Here is a 22521-nt window from a genome sequence, read left to right as displayed (position 1 = left end):
GACACACACTACTCCAGGTATATTACATGTACAGCCAGACACTACTCCAGGTATATTACATGTACAGCCAGACACACACTACTCCAGGTATATTACATGTACAGCCAGACACACACTACTCCAGGTATATTACATGTACAGCCAGACACACACTACTCCAGGTATATTACATGTATAGCCAGACACACACTACTCCAGGAATATTACATGTACAGCCAGACACACACTACTCCAGGTATATTACACGTACAGCCAGACACACACTACTCCAGGTATATTACATGTATAGCCAGACACACACTACTCCAGGTATATTACATGTACAGCCAGACACACACTACTCCAGGTATATTACATATACAGCCAGACACACACTACTCCAGGTATATTACATGTACAGCCAGACACACACTACTCCAGGTATATTACATGTACAGCCAGACACACACTACTCCAGGTATATTACATATACAGCCAGACACACACTACTCCAGGTATATTACATGTATAGCCAGACAGACACTACTCCAGGTATATTACATGTATAGCCAGACACACACTACTCCATGTATATTACATGTACAGCCAGACACACACTACTCCAGGTATATTACATGTACAGCCAGACACACACTACTCCAGGTATATTACATGTACAGCCAGACACACACTACTCCAGGTATATTACATGTACAGCCAGACACACACTACTCCAGGTATATTACATGTACAGCCAGACACACACTACTCCAGGTGTATTACATGTACAGCCAGACACACACTACTCCAGGTATATTACATGTACAGCCAGACACACACTACTCCAGGTATATTACATGTATAGCCAGACACACACTACTCCAGGTATATTACATGTACAGCCAGACACACACTACTCCAGGTATATTACATATACAGCCAGACACACACTACTCCAGGTATATTACATGTATAGCCAGACACACACTACTCCAGGTATATTACATGTACAGCCAGACACACACTACTCCAGGTATATTACATGTACAGCCAGACACACACTACTCCAGGTATATTACATGTACAGCCAGACACACACTACTCCAGGTATACTACATGTATAGCCAGACACACACTACTCCAGGTGTATTACATGTACAGCCAGACACACACTACTCCAGGTATATTACATGTACAGCCAGACACACACTACTCCAGGTATATTACATGTACAGCCAGATACACACTACTCCAGGTATATTACATGTACAGCCAGACACACACTACTCCAGGTATATTACATGTACAGCCAGATACACACTACTCCAGGTATATTACATGTACAGCCAGACACACACTACTCCAGGTATATTACATGTATAGCCAGACTCACACTACTCCAGGTATATTACATGTACAGCCAGACACACACTACTCCAGGTATTTTACATGTATAGCCAGACACACACTACTCCAGGTATATTACATGTACAGCCAGACACACACTACTCCAGGTATATTACATGTACAGCCAGACACACACTACTCCAGGTATATTACATGTACAGCCAGACACACACTACTCCAGGTATATTACATATACAGCCAGACACACACTACTCCAGGTATATTACATGTATAGCCAGACACACACTACTCCAGGTATATTACATGTATAGCCAGACACACACTACTCCAGGTATATTACATGTACAGCCAGACACACACTACTCCAGGTATATTACATGTACAGCCAGACACACACTACTCCAGGTATATTACATATACAGCCAGACACACACTACTCCAGGTATATTACATGTATAGCCAGACACACACTACTCCAGGTATATTACATGTATAGCCAGACACACACTACTCCAGGTATATTACATGTACAGCCAGACACACACTACTCCAGGTATATTACATGTACAGCCAGACACACACTACTCCAGGTATATTACATGTACAGCCAGACACACACTACTCCAGGTATATTACATGTACAGCCGGACACACACTACTCCAGGTATATTACATGTACAGCCAGACACACACTACTCCAGGTATATTACATGTACAGCCAGACACACACTACTCCAGGTATATTACATGTATAGCCAGACAGACACTACTCCAGGTATATTACATGTACAGCCAGACACACACTACTCCAGGTATATTACATGTACAGCCAGACACACACTACTCCAGGTATATTACATGTACAGCCAGACACACACTACTCCAGGTATATTACATATACAGCCAGACACACACTACTCCAGGTATATTACATGTACAGCCGGACACACACTACTCCAGGTATATTACATGTACAGCCGGACACACACTACTCCAGGTGTATTACATGTACAGCCAGACACTACTCCAGGTATATTACATGTACAGCCAGACACACACTACTCCAGGTATATTACATGTACAGCCAGACACACACTACTCCAGGTATATTACATGTTCAGCCAGACACACACTACTCCAGGTATATTACATGTACAGCCAGACACACACTACTCCAGGTATATTACATGTACAGCCAGACACACACTACTCCAGGTATATTACATGTACAGCCAGACACACACTACTCCAGGTATATTACATGTTCAGCCAGACACACACTACTCCAGGTATATTACATGTACAGCCAGACACACACTACTCCAGGTATATTACATGTATAGCCAGACACACACTACTCCAGGTATATTACATGTACAGCCAGACACACTCTACTCCAGGTATATTACATGTATAGCCGGACACACACTACTCCAGGTATATTACATGTACAGCCAGACACACACTACTCCAGGTATATTACATGTACAGCCAGACACACACTACTCCAGGTATATTACATGTACAGCCAGACACACACTACTCCAGGTATATTACATGTACAGCCAGACACACACTACTCCAGGTGTATTACATGTACAGCCAGACACACACTACTCCAGGTATATTACATGTACAGCCAGACACACACTACTCCAGGTATATTACATGTACAGCCAGACACACACTACTCCAGGTATATTACATGTATAGCCAGACACACACTACTCCAGGTATATTACATGTACAGCCAGACACACTCTACTCCAGGTATATTACATGTATAGCCGGACACACACTACTCCAGGTATATTACATGTACAGCCAGACACACACTACTCCAGGTATATTACATGTACAGCCAGACACACACTACTCCAGGTATATTACATGTACAGCCAGACACACACTACTCCAGGTATATTACATGTACAGCCAGAAACACACTACTCCAGGTGTATTACATGTACAGCCAGACACACACTACTCCAGGTATATTACATGTACAGCCAGACACACACTACTCCAGGTATATTACATGTACAGCCAGACACACACTACTCCAGGTATATTACATGTACAGCCAGACACACACTACTCCAGGTATATTACATGTTCAGCCAGACACACACTACTCCAGGTATATTACATGTTCAGCCAGACACACACTACTCCAGGTATATTACATGTACAGCCAGACACACACTACTCCAGGTATATTACATGTACAGCCAGACACACACTACTCCAGGTGTATTACATGTACAGCCAGACACACACTACTCCAGGTATATTACATGTACAGCCAGACACACACTACTCCAGGTATATTACATGTACAGCCAGACACACACTACTCCAGGTATATTACATGTATAGCCAGACACACACTACTCCAGGTGTATTACATGTATAGCCAGACACACACTACTCCAGGTATATTACATGTACAGCCAGACACACACTACTCCAGGTATATTACATGTATAGCCAGACACACACTACTCCAGGTATATTACATGTACAGCCAGACACACACTACTCCAGGTATATTACATGTACAGCCAGACACACACTACTCCAGGTATATTACATGTACAGCCAGACACACACTACTCCAGGTGTATTACATGTACAGCCAGACACACACTACTCCTGGTATATTACATGTACAGCCAGACACACACTACTCCAGGTGTATTACATGTACAGCCAGACACACACTACTCCAGGTATATTACATGTACAGCCAGACACACACTACTCCAGGTATATTACATGTACAGCCAGACACACACTACTCCAGGTATATTACATGTATAGCCAGACACACACTACTCCAGGTGTATTACATGTACAGCCAGACACTCACTACTCCAGGTATATTACATGTACAGCCAGACACACACTACTCCAGGTATATTACATGTATAGCCAGACACACACTACTCCAGGTATATTACATGTATAGCCAGACACACACTACTCCAGGTATATTACATGTACAGCCAGACACGCACTACTCCAGGTATATTACATGTACAGCCAGACACACACTACTCCAGGTATATTACATGTACAGCCAGACACGCACTACTCCAGGTATATTACATGTACAGCCAGACACACACTACTCCAGGTATATTACATGTACAGCCAGACACACACTACTCCAGGTGTATTACATGTATAGCCAGACACACACTACTCCAGGTATATTACATGTACAGCCAGACACACACTACTCCAGGTATATTACATGCACAGCCAGTCACACACTACTCCAGGTATATTACATGTACAGCCAGACACACACTACTCCAGGTATATTACATGTACAGCCAGACACACACTACTCCAGGTATATTACATGTATAGCCAGACACACACTACTCCAGGTATATTACATGTACAGCCAGACACACACTACTCCAGGTATATTACATGTACAGCCAGACACACACTACTCCAGGTATATTACATGTACAGCCAGACACACACTACTCCAGGTATATTACATATACAGCCAGACACACACTACTCCAGGTGTATTACATGTACAGCCAGACACACACTACTCCAGGTATATTACATGTATAGCCAGACACACACTACTCCAGGTATATTACTAGTACAGCCAGACACACACTACTCCAGGTATATTACATGTACAGCCAGACACACACTACTCCAGGTATATTACATGTACAGCCGGACACACACTACTCCAGGTATATTACATGTATAGCCAGACACACACTACTCCAGGTATATTACATGTACAGCCGGACACACACTACTCCAGGTATATTACATGTATAGCCAGACACACACTACTCCAGGTATATTACATGTACAGCCGGACACACACTACTCCAGGTATATTACATGTATAGCCAGACACACACTACTCCAGGTATATTACATGTACAGCCGGACACACACTACTCCAGGTATATTACATGTATAGCCAGACACACACTACTCCAGGTATATTACATATACAGCCAGACACACACTACTCCAGGTGTATTACATGTACAGCCAGACACACACTACTCCAGGTATATTACATGTATAGCCAGACACACTCTACTCCAGGTATATTACATGTATAGCCAGACACACTCTACTCCAGGTATATTACATATACAGCCAGACACACACTACTCCAGGTATATTACATGTACAGCCAGACACACACTACTCCAGGTATATTACATGTATAGCCAGACACACTCTACTCCAGGTATATTACATATACAGCCAGACACACTCTACTCCAGGTATATTACATATACAGCCAGACACACACTACTCCAGGTATATTACATGTACAGCCAGACACACACTACTCCAGGTATATTACATGTATAGCCAGACACACTCTACTCCAGGTATATTACATATACAGCCAGACACACACTACTCCAGGTGTATTACATGTACAGCCAGACACACACTACTCCAGGTATATTACATGTACAGCCAGACACACCGCTACTCCAGGTATATTACATGTACAGCCAGACACACACTACTCCAGGTATATTACATGTACAGCCAGACACACACTACTCCAGGTATATTACATATACAGCCAGACACACACTACTCCAGGTATATTACATGTACAGCCAGACACACACTACTCCAGGTGTATTACATGTACAGCCAGACACTACTCCAGGTATATTACATGTACAGCCAGACACACACTACTCCAGGTATATTACATGTATAGCCAGACACACACTACTCCAGGTATATTACATATACAGCCAGACACACACTACTCCAGGTATATTACATGTATAGCCAGACACACTCTACTCCAGGTATATTACATATACAGCCAGACACACACTACTCCAGGTGTATTAGATGTACAGCCAGACACACACTACTCCAGGTATATTACATGTACAGCCAGATACACACTACTCCAGGTATATTACATGTACAGCCAGACACACACTACTCCAGGTATATTACATGTACAGCCAGACACACACTACTCCAGGTATATTACATGTACAGCCAGACACACACTACTCCAGGTATATTACATGTACAGCCAGACACACACTACTCCAGGTATATTACATGTACAGCCAGACACACACTACTCCAGGTGTATTACATGTACAGCCAGACACACACTACTCCAGGTATATTACATGTACAGCCAGACACTACTCCAGGTATATTACATGTACAGCCAGACACACACTACTCCAGGTATATTACATGTACAGCCAGACACACACTACTCCAGGTATATTACATGTATAGCCAGACACACACTACTCCAGGTATATTACATGTACAGCCAGACACACTCTACTCCAGGTATATTACATGTATAGCCAGACACACACTACTCCAGGTATATTACATATACAGCCAGACACACACTACTCCAGGTATATTACATGTAAAGCCAGACACACACTACTCCAGGTATATTACATGTATAGCCAGACACACACTACTCCAGGTATATTACATGTACAGCCAGACACACACTACTCCAGGTATATTACATATACAGCCAGACACACACTACTCCAGGTATATTACATGTAAAGCCAGACACACACTACTCCAGGTATATTACATGTACAGCCAGACACACACTACTCCAGGTATATTACATATACAGCCAGACACACACTACTCCAGGTATATTACATGTATAGCCAGACACACACTACTCCAGGTATATTACATGTATAGCCAGACACACACTACTCCAGGTATATTACATATACAGCCAGACACACATTACTCCAGGTATATTACATGTACAGCCAGATACACACTACTCCAGGTATATTACATGTACAGCCAGACACACACTACTCCAGGTATATTACATGTATAGCCAGACACACACTACTCCAGGTGTATTACATGTACAGCCAGACACACACTACTCCAGGTATATTACATGTATAGCCAGACACACACTACTCCAGGTATATTACTAGTACAGCCAGACACACACTACTCCAGGTATATTACATGTACAGCCAGACACACACTACTCCAGGTATATTACATGTACAGCCGGACACACACTACTCCAGGTATATTACATATACAGCCAGACACTACTCCAGGTATATTACATGTACAGCCAGACACACACTACTCCAGGTATATTACATGTATAGCCAGACACACACTACTCCAGGTATATTACATGTACAGCCAGACACACACTACTCCAGGTATATTACATGTATAGCCAGACACACACTGCTCCAGGTATATTACATATACAGCCAGACACACATTACTCCAGGTATATTACATGTACAGCCAGATACACACTACTCCAGGTATATTACATGTACAGCCAGACACACACTACTCCAGGTATATTACATGTATAGCCAGACACACACTACTCCAGGTATATTACATGTACAGCCAGACACACACTACTCCAGGTGTATTACATGTACAGCCAGACACACACTACTCCAGGTATATTACATGTACAGCCAGACACTACTCCAGGTATATTACATGTACAGCCAGACACACACTACTCCAGGTATATTACATGTACAGCCAGACACACACTACTCCAGGTATATTACATGTATAGCCAGACACACACTACTCCAGGTATATTACATATACAGCCAGACACACACTACTCCAGGTATATTACATGTAAAGCCAGACACACACTACTCCAGGTATATTACATGTATAGCCAGACACACACTACTCCAGGTATATTACATGTACAGCCAGACACACACTACTCCAGGTATATTACATATACAGCCAGACACACACTACTCCAGGTATATTACATGTAAAGCCAGACACACACTACTCCAGGTATATTACATGTACAGCCAGACACACACTACTCCAGGTATATTACATATACAGCCAGACACACACTACTCCAGGTATATTACATGTATAGCCAGACACACACTACTCCAGGTATATTACATGTATAGCCAGACACACACTACTCCAGGTATATTACATATACAGCCAGACACACATTACTCCAGGTATATTACATGTACAGCCAGATACACACTACTCCAGGTATATTACATGTACAGCCAGACACACACTACTCCAGGTATATTACATGTATAGCCAGACACACACTACTCCAGGTGTATTACATGTACAGCCAGACACACACTACTCCAGGTATATTACATGTATAGCCAGACACACACTACTCCAGGTATATTACTAGTACAGCCAGACACACACTACTCCAGGTATATTACATGTACAGCCAGACACACACTACTCCAGGTATATTACATGTACAGCCGGACACACACTACTCCAGGTATATTACATGTATAGCCAGACACACACTACTCCAGGTATATTACATGTACAGCCAGACACACACTACTCCAGGTATATTACATGTACAGCCAGACACACACTACTCCAGGTATATTACATATACAGCCAGACACACATTACTCCAGGTATATTACATGTACAGCCAGATACACACTACTCCAGGTATATTACATGTACAGCCAGACACACACTACTCCAGGTATATTACATGTACAGCCAGACACACTCTACTCCAGGTATATTACATATACAGCCAGACACACACTACTCCAGGTATATTACATGTACAGCCAGACACACACTACTCCAGGTATATTACATGTATAGCCAGACACACTCTACTCCAGGTATATTACATATACAGCCAGACACACACTACTCCAGGTGTATTACATGTACAGCCAGACACACACTACTCCAGGTATATTACATGTACAGCCAGACACACCGCTACTCCAGGTATATTACATGTACAGCCAGACACACACTACTCCAGGTATATTACATGTACAGCCAGACACACACTACTCCAGGTATATTACATGTACAGCCAGACACTACTCCAGGTATATTACATGTACAGCCAGACACACACTACTCCAGGTATATTACATGTACAGCCAGACACACACTACTCCAGGTATATTACATGTATAGCCAGACACACACTACTCCAGGTATATTACATATACAGCCAGACACACACTACTCCAGGTATATTACATGTAAAGCCAGACACACACTACTCCAGGTATTTTACATGTATAGCCAGACACACACTACTCCAGGTATATTACATGTACAGCCAGACACACACTACTCCAGGTATATTACATATACAGCCAGACACACACTACTCCAGGTATATTACATGTAAAGCCAGACACACACTACTCCAGGTATATTACATGTACAGCCAGACACACACTACTCCAGGTATATTACATATACAGCCAGACACACACTACTCCAGGTATATTACATGTATAGCCAGACACACACTACTCCAGGTATATTACATGTACAGCCGGACACACACTACTCCAGGTATATTACATGTATAGCCAGACATACACCACTCCAGGTATATTACATGTACAGCCAGACACACACTACTCCAGGTATATTACCTGTACAGCCAGACACACACTACTCCAGGTATATTACTAGTACAGCCAGACACACACTACTCCAGGTATATTACATGTACAGCCAGACACACACTACTCCAGGTATATTACATGTACAGCCAGACACACACTACTCCAGGTATATTACATGTACAGCCAGACACACACTACTCCAGGTATATTACATATACAGCCAGACACACACTACTCCAGGTATATTACATGTATAGCCAGACACACACTACTCCAGGTATATTACATGTACAGCCAGACACACACTACTCCAGGTGTATTACATGTACAGCCAGACACACACTACTCCAGGTATATTACATGTACAGCCGGACACACACTACTCCAGGTATATTACATGTATAGCCAGACATACACCACTCCAGGTATATTACATGTACAGCCAGACACACACTACTCCAGGTATATTACATGTACAGCCGGACACACACTACTCCAGGTATATTACATGTACAGCCAGACACACACTACTCCAGGTATATTACATGTACAGCCGGACACACACTACTCCAGGTATATTACATGTACAGCCAGACACACACTACTCCAGGTATATTACATGTATAGCCAGACACACACTACTCCAGGTATATTACATATACAGCCAGACACACACTACTCCAGGTATATTACATGTACAGCCAGACACACACTACTCCAGGTATATTACATGTACAGCCAGACACACACTACTCCAGGTGTATTACATGTATAGCCAGACACACACTACTCCAGGTATATTACATGTACAGCCAGACACACACTACTCCAGGTATATTACATGTACAGCCGGACACACACTACTCCAGGTATATTACATGTACAGCCAGACACACACTACTCCAGGTATATTACATGTACAGCCGGACACACACTACTCCAGGTATATTACATGTATAGCCAGACACACACTTCTCCAGATATATTACATGTATAGCCAGACACACACTACTCCAGGTCTATTACATGTACAGCCAGGCACACACTACTCCAGGTATATTACATGTACAGCCAGACACACACTACTCTAGGTGTATTACATGTACAGCCAGACACACACTACTCCAGGTATATTACATTTACAGCCAGACACACACTACTCCAGGTATATTACATGTATAGCCAGACACACACTACTCCAGGTATATTACATGTACAGCCAGACACACACTACTCCAGGTATATTACATGTACAGCCAGACACACACTACTCCAGGTATATTACATGTACAGCCAGACACACACTACTCCAGGTATATTACATGTATAGCCAGACACACACTACTCCAGGTATATTACATGTACAGCCAGACACACACTACTCCAGGTATATTACATGTACAGCCAGACACACACTACTCCAGGTATATTACATGTACAGCCAGACACACACTACTCCAGGTATATTACATGTACAGCCAGACACACACTACTCCAGGTATATTACATGTACAGCCAGACACACACTACTCCAGGTATATTACATGTACAGCCAGACACACACTACTCCAGGTATATTACATGTACAGCCAGACACTACTCCAGGTATATTACATGTACAGCCAGACACTACTCCAGGTATATTACATGTACAGCCAGACACACACTACTCCAGGTATATTACATGTATAGCCAGACACACACTACTCCAGGTATATTACATGTACAGCCAGACACACACTACTCCAGGTATATTACATGTACAGCCAGACACACACTACTCCAGGTATATTACATGTACAGCCAGACACACACTACTCCAGGTATATTACATGTACAGCCAGACACACACTACTCCAGGTATATTACATGTACAGCCAGACACACACTACTCCAGGTATATTACATGTATAGCCAGACACACACTACTCCAGGTATATTACATGTATAGCCAGACACACACTACTCCAGGTATATTACATGTACAGCCAGACACACACTACTCCAGGTGTATTACATGTACAGCCAGACACACACTACTCCAGGTATATTACATGTACAGCCAGACACACACTACTCCAGGTATATTACATGTACAGCCAGACACACACTACTCCAGGTATATTACATGTACAGCCAGATACACACTACTCCAGGTATATTACATGTACAGCCAGACACACACTACTCCAGGTATATTACATGTATAGCCAGACACACACTACTCCAGGTATATTACATGTACAGCCAGACACACACTACTCCAGGTATATTACATGTACAGCCAGACACACACTACTCCAGGTATATTACATGTACAGCCGGACATACACTACTCCAGGTATATTACATGTACAGCCAGACACACACTACTCCAGGTATATTACATGTACAGCCAGACACACACTACTCCAGGTATATTACATTTACAGCCAGACACACACTACTCCAGGTATATTACATGTATAGCCAGACACACACTACTCCAGGTATATTACATGTACAGCCAGACACACACTACTCCAGGTATATTACATGTACAGCCAGACACACACTACTCCAGGTATATTACATGTACAGCCAGACACACACTACTCCAGTTATATTACATGTACAGCCAGACACACACTACTCCAGGTATATTACATGTACAGCCAGACACACACTACTCCAGGTGTATTACATGTACAGCCAGACACACACTACTCCAGGTGTATTACATGTACAGCCAGGCACTACTCCAGGTATATTACATATACAGCCAGACACACACTACTCCAGGTATATTACATGTACAGCCAGACACACACTACTCCAGGTATATTACATGTACAGCCAGACACACACTACTCCAGGTATATTACATGTACAGCCAGACACACTACTCCAGGTATATTACATGTACAGCCAGGCACACACTACTCCAGGTATATTACATGTACAGCCAGACACACACTACTCCAGGTATATTACATGTATAGCCAGGCACACACTACTCCAGGTATATTACATGTACAGCCAGACACACACTACTCCAGGTATATTACATGTACAGCCAGACACACACTACTCCAGGTATATTACATATACAGCCAGACACACACTACTCCAGGTATATTACATGTATAGCCAGACACACACTACTCCAGGTATATTACATGTACAGCCAGATACACACTACTCCAGGTATATTACATGTATAGCCAGACACACACTACTCCAGGTATATTACATGCACAGCCAGACACACACTACTCCAGGTATATTACATGTACAGCCAGACACTACTCCAGGTATATTACATGTACAGCCAGACACACACTACTCCAGGTATATTACATGTACAGCCAGACACACACTACTCCAGGTATATTACATGTACAGCCAGACACTACTCCAGGTATATTACATGTACAGCCAGACACACACTACTCCAGGTATATTACATGTATAGCCAGACAGACACTACTCCAGGTATATTACATGTACAGCCAGACACACACTACTCCAGGTATATTACATGTACAGCCAGACACACACTACTCCAGGTATATTACATGTACAGCCAGACACACACTACTTCAGGTATATTACATGTACAGCCAGACACACACTGCTCCAGGTATATTACATGTACAGCCAGACACACACTACTCCAGGTATATTGTCTACAACGTTTGTATGGGAACCCAATGTCTACAACGTGTGTATGGGAACCCAATGTCTACAACTTGTGTATGGGAACCCAATGTCTACAACATGTGTATGGGAACCCAATGTCTACAACGTGTGTATGGGAACCTGATGTCTACAACGTGTGTATGGGAACCCAATGTCTACAACGTGTGTATGGGAACCCAATGTCTACAACGTGTGTATGGGAACCCAATGTCTACAACGTGTGTATGGGAACCCAATGTCTACAACGTGTGTATGGGAACCCAATGTCTACAACGTGTGATGGACCGATCATGTGACTGGGCGGGGCGTCGAGGGGCATGGCTATAAGTACAGGGCGCGCTATTTAACCTGTGCACCAGAAACCCACACACAGACCCACTGGTCCTGCAAGGCTGTGCATGGGGACGCTGTAACTGGGCCCCCACAGCCCCCACCTGACCACCAGTCTGTACCAACAATTTAGACTAAGGTAAGAACACAATTTTTTTGGGCGCCCACCGTTGAAACTTTAGCCCTTATTAGATTTTCAGGTTTGACCATCAGTATACTCCTTCCCTCCTTTATAATAGGGTCGGATTACCCCTTTGTTTCCCTTACCCACAGTAAAGGTAGGAATTTTCAAGCTTTTCTCTGTTAAACGCACCACCCACTTGTTGCTTTGACTGAAACAATATTGTATGGTTATATTTATTAGGGACACCTTTTGGCGCACCGCAACTTTCCCCTGATGAGCCCTGGAAGGGTGAAACAGGTCCTGTTGGGATTCGGTCGCTCTGATCCCTACGTTGTGTATTGAATTCCCATAGGACTATATACTGTCCATAACTGTATACCAGACTCTTTTCAATCTTTTTACGGGAACCACTCCGGTGGTATAGGCTTGTTTAATAGGGCCATCCAGCCAGGGACAGGTTCCTGTCGGGGTTGTGGCCAAATAGGACCACGACTCCGAGGTTAGGTTCTCAGGGTATCAGAGAAGCTGGACTCAGGGTGTACCAGGGAGAGTGACATTGTCATCTTGACCCCATTCTTGACATCCGTAAGTCCCATCTTACCCTGTTTATACTCACCTATCCTCTTCACACCTTTTAAGACACGTTGTGTCTACTTTTCGGACGAGCACTCCGACGCTTCTATCTTGAGACAAAACCAATGAACAAATTGACACGCTCAAGGAAGTTGGATAGTGTGCATTGATGACTTATGCTGCTGAGCATTCAAGGTGAGCCTGGTGTCTAATATATTTTTTCATGTGAAACCTTATCCATTTAGGCCACCCAGCTCACGCTTTGCATTTGTCTATTCTTTTCTAGATGGGGTTCATGCACTAAGGATTCTACATAGCAGCAGCTAATTTGTACCACTTAATGTTTGTATATTTTATGAGACTTCTCAGTAAAAGTTAAGTTTTAAAAAGATCACTTCTTTATGTATTTTTCTGCCTTAAGAATATAAGTGATCACGGGTCATTAACCATTATTGACCACTTTCTTTGGATTATTCTAACGTGTGTACGGGAACCCAATGTCTATAACGTGTGAATGGGAACACAGTGGGGGTCATTTACTAAGGGCCCGATTCGCGTTTTTCCCGACGTGTTACCCGAATATTTCCGATTTGCGCCGATTGTACCTGAATTGCCCCGGGATTTTGGCACACGCGATCGGATTGTGGCGCATCGGCGCCGGCATGCGCGCGATGGAAATCGGGGGGCGTGGCCGAACGAAAACCCGACGTATTCTGAAAAACCGCCGCATTTAAAAACCGAAAAAGTGTCGCTCGGGAAGCTCTTACCTTCACCTGGTCCGAGGTGGTGTATTCCGGCGCGTTGAGATGATTTTCAGCGCAGCAGCGCCACCTGGTGGACGGCGGAGGAACTACCTTCATAAATCCCGGCCGGACCCAAATCCTGTGCAGAGAATGCGCCGCAGGATCGCGAATGGGCCGGGTAAGTAAATGTGCCCCAGTGTCTACTGTGTGTGTATGGGAACCTGATGTCTACAACGTGTGTATGGGAACCCAATGTCTACAACGTGTGTATGGGAACCCAATGTCTACAACGTTTGTATGGGAACCCAATGTCTACAACGTGTGTATGGGAGCCCAATGTCTACAACGTGTGTATGGGAACCCAATGTCTACAACGTGTGTATGGGAACCCAATGTCTACAACGTGTGTATGGGAACCCAATGTCTACAACGTGTTTATGGGAACCCGATGTCTACAACGTGTGTATGGGAACCCAATGTCTACAATGTGTGTATGGGAACCCAATGTCTACAACGTGTGTATGGGAACCCGATGTCTACAACGTGTGTATGGGAACCCAATGTCTACAACGTGTGTACGGGAACCCAATGTCTACAGCGTGTGTACGGGAACCCAATGTCTACAACGTGTGTATGGGAGCCCAATGTCTACAACGTGTGTATGGGAACCCAATGTCTACAACGTGTGTATGGGAACCCAATGTCTACAACGTGTGTACGGGAACCCAATGTCTACAACGTGTGTATGGGAACCCAATGTCTACAACGTGTGTATGGGAACCTAATGTCTACAACGTGTGTATGGGAACCCAATATCTACAACGTGTGTATGGGAACCTGATGTCTACAACGTGTGTACGGGAACCCAATGTCTACAACGTGTGTACGGGAACCCAATGTCTACAACGTGTGTATGGGAACCCAATGTCTACAACGTGTGTATGGGAACCCGATGTCTACAACGTGTGTATGGGAACACAGTTTCTACAGTGTGTGTATGGGAACCTGATGTCTACAACGTGTGTACGGGAACCCAATGTCTACAACGTGTGTACGGGAACCCAATGTCTACAACGTGTGTATGGGAACCTAATGTCTACAACGTGTGTATGGGAACCTGATGTCTACAACGTGTGTACGGGAACCCAATGTCTACAACGTGTATATGGGAACCTGATGTCTACAACGTGTGTACGGGAACCCAATGTCTACAACGTGTGTACGGGAACCCAATGTCTACAACGTGTGTATGGGAACCCAATGTCTACAACGTGTGTATGGGAACCTGATGTCTACAACGTGTGTATGGGAACACAGTGTCTACAGTGTGTGTATGGGAACCTGATGTCTACAACGTGTGTATGGGAACCTGATGTCTACAACATGTGTATGGGAACCTGATGTCTACAACGTGTGTACGGGAACCCAATGTCTACAACGTGTGTACGGGAACCCAATGTCTACAACGTGTGTATGGGAACCCAATGTCTACAACGTGTGTATGGGAACCCGATGTCTACAACGTGTGTATGGGAACACAGTGTCTACAGTGTGTGTATGGGAACCTGATGTCTACAACGTGTGTACGGGAACCCAATGTCTACAACGTGTGTACGGGAACCCAATGTCTACAACGTGTGTATGGGAACCTAATGTCTACAACGTGTGTATGGGAACCTGATGTCTACAACGTGTGTACGGGAACCCAATGTCTACAACGTGTATATGGGAACCTGATGTCTACAACGTGTGTACGGGAACCCAATGTCTACAACGTGTGTACGGGAACCCAATGTCTACAACGTGTGTATGGGAACCCAATGTCTACAACGTGTGTATGGGAACCTGATGTCTACAACGTGTGTACGGGAACCCAATGTCTACAACGTGTGTACGGGAACCCAATGTCTACAACGTGTGTATGGGAACCCAATGTCTACAACGTGTGTATGGGAACCTGATGTCTACAACATGTGTATGGGAACCCAATGTCTACAACGTGTGTATGGGAACCCGATGTCTACAACGTGTGTATGGGAACCCAATGTCTACAACGTGTGTACGGGAACCCAATGTCTACAACGTGTGTATGGGAACCCAATGTCTACAACGTGTGTATGGGAACCTGATGTCTACAACGTGTGTATGGGAACCCAATGTCTACAACGTGTGTACGGGAACCCAATGTCTACAACGTGTGTATGGGAACCCAATGTCTACAACGTGTGTATGGGAACCTGATGTCTACAACGTGTGTATGGGAACACAGTGTCTACAGTGTGTGTATGGGAACCTGATGTCTACAACGTGTGTATGGGAACCTGATGTCTACAACATGTGTATGGGAACCTGATGTCTACAACGTGTGTACGGGAACCCAATGTCTACAACGTGTGTACGGGAACCCAATGTCTACAACGTGTGTATGGGAACCCAATGTCTACAACGTGTGTATGGGAACCCGATGTCTACAACGTGTGTATGGGAACACAGTGTCTACAGTGTGTGTATGGGAACCTGATGTCTACAACGTGTGTACGGGAACCCAATGTCTACAACGTGTGTACGGGAACCCAATGTCTACAACGTGTGTATGGGAACCTAATGTCTACAACGTGTGTATGGGAACCTGATGTCTACAACGTGTGTACGGGAACCCAATGTCTACAACGTGTATATGGGAACCTGATGTCTACAACGTGTGTACGGGAACCCAATGTCTACAACGTGTGTACGGGAACCCAATGTCTACAACGTGTGTATGGGAACCCAATGTCTACAACGTGTGTATGGGAACCTGATGTCTACAACGTGTGTATGGGAACACAGTGTCTACAGTGTGTGTATGGGAACCTGATGTCTACAACATGTGTATGGGAACCCAATGTCTACAACGTGTGTATGGGAACCCGATGTCTACAACGTGTGTATGGGAACCCAATGTCTACAACGTGTGTATGGGAACCCAATGTCTACAACGTGTGTATGGGAACCCGATGTCTACAACATGTGTATTGGAACCCAATGTCTATAACGTTTTTATGGGAACCCAATGTCTACAACAACGTGTGTACGGGAACCTGATGTCTACTACAACATGGGTATGGGAACCTGTACCCAGTGTAATATAGCCCCCTGGTGACAGGTTCCCTTTAACATAATGAAATAATTGTTACATTAACTACATTACATTTATTATATTCCTACAGGATGGCAGAGGTCTGAAACCTTATTCTTTGATCCACATGGTGACCTGTATGCAGTGACAGAAGAAGATCAAATTATGAAAGGAAAACCACCGACAACAGCCCAAGACTATGAGGAGTGGCTGAAGACCTGCACGATGGTCGGGGGGTGCGGATGGCTCCGGCTCAGCCATTTCATGTCCTTCTCTCCTGACGGGAAACTGTGGAGTGTAGATAAAGAGAATGGAAACCTCTACAGCGGAATCATCCCGGAGGACGGGAGATACCTGGATAACTCTCAGCATTTGGGACAAAACTTTCATCAATTTCGTTATCTGTGTTTTGTAGAAGACAAGACAATGGCCAAGATTTATTATTAGTGATTCAGCGTTTACCACGTGCAGTTTGCCTAACAAATGTGCGGAGTGCGCCAGTTTATTGACGACCGCTGCACAATAATCTGGTGCGCCAAACTCTCTTAGAGGACATCTACCATCAGATTACCTGTAAGGTTTACTTCTTATAACTTTGCTTGGGGGCATTGTGGGGAAAAATTACATTTATTACATATGCAAATCAGCATGTGGTGCTCTGGGATTGGCACCACCCCGAGAGCTTTTTGAGGACCAATGACATCACCAGCTTTGTATTCAAATCTCGCGCTGGGCATAAAGTTGGCAGCCACAGGCTAATTTCTATATGTAATAAACTTCTTAATCACCGACTATCCAGTATTCCGATGGTAGGCGTCCTTTAAACTGAGTGCATTGGTCTTTTCCTGGTGCCCCCCCAGACCCCCAGATGAAGCTGCAACATGGCGGCGAAACGGCCGTAGGGTATTACTAGGGAAAGTTCTACATATGCTAAGAGGGAAATGCAGTGAGAGAATCCAGTGTTAGACTATGATATAGGAGCAGCAGGAGAGAAATAGTTAAGCTGGAATCATACACAGTGACCTGGCGAGTGATCCCAGTGACAGATAATGATATATAGGAGCAGCAGGAGAGAAACAGCCACGATCTTACACAGGGATCTGACACTCACAGAAAGAGTGAGATAGTGCTGCTGGTTCATTAACACATCAATGCAGTAATCCCCTGCTACACTGACTGTCTTTAGGGACACAGCAGTAGCAGAGCAGCAAAACTAGCTGTGTCAACATCGTTCCTAAAAAACATTTGGGATCGATGCCACACTAATATAACACCAGACGCTGCAATTGTCAGACATGGTGTGTGCAGGACAATAGTCTGTGCATGCCTGGTTTATAACAAACACTGTTGCAAAATAACAGACTAAGTATCCACAATAAGAGGCTGTGAAACTAACAAGTCGCAACATTGTTACACTGTGAATGAGGAACAAAGTATAAACACAATCAACACTGGATATCACACCATTAATAATATCCTCCAAGTTGGTTCACGATACCCTCAAATAAATCCCTCAATTTAAGGGAATCCATGCAAGTCAATTTATAGGGGTCAGTCTCTGCATGGAAGGGGAAAACATCCCTTGAACTTTCCCTATTTGTTAAAATCCGTTCACAACTATTTTCTACTTTCAATTTTAATTATAATTAATAAAAGTTACATTTTACTGCCACTTCTCCTACACTTTCCCTCTCCCCTAAGATTAAAACATACGTAACTTTGGTGGTGCACACCTGGCAGGAGATATATAATTAGAAAGAAAGAAACAACATTCATAAACTAATATTCTTCTGATATATCGGTCTGTCTTTTCCTGGTGCGTCACAATTATGTCGGGACTTTTAACATAAATATGGCGGCTGGCGGGACCTGCAGCGGAATGCTCCTTTATGTGCACAGTTATGTGTTGCGGTGGACACAGTTGGGCTCATTTACTTACCCGGTCCATTCGCGATCCCGCGCAGCATTGTCCGATGTTGCTTCGGAGCTTGCCAGGATTCACTAAGGTCGTGCGCCCAACATCCAGTAGTTGTCGCTGCTGCGCTGAAGTCCGCCGGAGTTCACCTTCTTAGTCCCGGTGTATGTGGTTGCTATTCTTGCAACACAAATTTAAAAAAAAAATTCTGCGGTTTTTCCAAATCCGTCAGGTGAAAGCCGGCACCGATGCGCCACAATCCGATCACGTGCACCAAAATCCCAGGACTATTCGGCGCAAATTGGAAATATTCAGGAAATGGCGAAATGCGCGATTTGGACCCTTAGTAAATGAGCCCCAGTGTAGACGCAACACAAAACTGGGACAAACAATTCATACAGTAAATACATGTGCGAGCAGTTTGATAAATCTGGGCCATCCTGAGGTAGTTAGTCTTATCCTGCACCAGATTTATTATCCTTCCAGGAATTTGGTGCAGTATAAGACTATTGAGAGTCACTTTGCACTAATATTGTCTTAAAGGGAACCTGTTGCCTAAAATGAAGTACAACCTGTGAGGGAAAACAATCTCAGAATCTTTGATAAGTAACAGTGTTCAAAAGTTATAACCATTTAAAGCGACGCAAGTCAGAGTACAAAAAATGGGGCTGAGCCTTAAAGGGGTTTTCCAACAAAAGAAAATTCTCACATTTCTATCCCCTAGTGATGTTAACACAATAAAGATCATTTTGATTCCTTACTTTACAATTTTACTCAGTTTTATTGATGTTTTAGCTCCTATGACTCCTTAGGGTGCTCAGTGCACCCTAAGCAGACTTTCTAAGCAGACACATTATAATCCATCTAGTTCTGTGGGGTGACAATGTGGTTACATTATCAGGGTACAGGTGTATATACACTTTCATCTGGCTTCTGACATTGTACTAACAGACTGACACATAAGAAGAGAGTGATGAGACAGATCAGAGAGGATGAGATGCAGGATGCCTATTACACACAGGCTGTCAGACAGAGGCTTACAGACGTTTACACTGCCAGCTCTGCTACATCTCACAGATATGTGCCTCCCCCTTCCCGCGGATTACTTATCACCTTGTAGTTTGCAGCTTCTCTCTGCTCACCATGTGCTGGCACGAAGTGATCAGTGAGTGTCTCTAAGCTCTATGCAGGGGGCGGGGCTACAGGCTCAGAGCAGAGAGAGACAGAAATCTCATCTGCACGGTGTCACACAGGAATCCAAGATGGCAGCCGACCCTAAAGTCAGAAGTTACAGGGTCGTGTCTAGGGGCATCTGAAATTGTGTACAGCAGGACTGATAGACACAAGTTGGGATTATATCTGTGGAATGCTGCATTTTTGTTAATAACAGTGAATTAGAGAATGTGATATTTTGTACATATAAGAAACTTGTCTTCGTGGAAAATCCCCTTTAAGCTACAAACTGGCTACATCCTGAAGGGGAAATCTACCACTTGCCACGGGTAGTTTTTTTGTAATCACACTTACATAGGAGCATCATACCACAGATATGTAAAAACTAGCCGAATCAAGTGGTAGATTTAAAGTGGTATTTATGCATTATGAAGTAAACATACCTTGAGACTGCTGTAGCTACACTGATGCAGGAACATATCTTGTTTAATCCCTGAGCTGAGTGGTTTTGCTGATAAAAACAATTATAAAATTCAGGATAATGAGAATGATGTAATCACTGACAGGCAGAAGTAATCAATTGCTGCACCATTCCCCCAGCAGCTGTGTATGAGTGATCCAGTTCAAGTTAATAAGTCCAGTTTGGACAGTTAAGGAAGCTCCATGTAATGTGTTTATGTACTGTAAGAAGCATGCAATCCAGCTTTCCCTAGGTCCTGCATGTCATAATTTTTTATTATCACTGCAGCCTCCAGCAGTCGGGGCTTTATGGCAGAGTCTCAGTATAAGACATATGAAAGCCGCATACAAGGGAGCAAAACACATGAAGGATCCGGACTATTAGGAATAAGATTCTCTGCTCTGATGAGATGAAGATTGGACTTTTTGGTGATAATTCTAAGCGGTGAAGAAAACCGGGCACCACTCATCACCTGCCAAATACAATCCCAGCAGTGACACATGGTGGGGGCAGCATCAGGCTATGGGGGGACAGTGCCCAATACTGGGGGGGGGGACAGGACTAATGGTTGTAATGGAAGGAAAGATGA

General features: G+C 43.7%; 1 protein-coding gene across 2 annotated transcripts in view; it reads left to right on the top strand.

The window, feature by feature from the left end:
* Positions 1-21002, top strand: part of LOC140113736 (uncharacterized) — a 32513-nt gene extending 11511 nt beyond the window's left edge. For both annotated transcript variants that reach the window (XM_072132657.1, XM_072132658.1), the window contains one exon: positions 18476-21002. In XM_072132657.1, coding sequence (XP_071988758.1) covers positions 18476-18831 — 356 coding nt within the window. In that variant the 3' untranslated portion in view covers positions 18832-21002. The remainder of the gene's footprint in view (positions 1-18475) is intronic.
* Positions 21003-22521: the final 1519 nt, after the last annotated feature.

The sequence above is a fragment of the Engystomops pustulosus genome, chromosome 1 (assembly GCF_040894005.1).
Source record: "Engystomops pustulosus chromosome 1, aEngPut4.maternal, whole genome shotgun sequence".
Lineage (NCBI taxonomy): Eukaryota > Metazoa > Chordata > Amphibia > Anura > Leptodactylidae > Engystomops > Engystomops pustulosus.
Note: the sequence above shows the minus strand (reverse complement) of the source record. Positions and strands in the feature narration are given on the sequence as shown.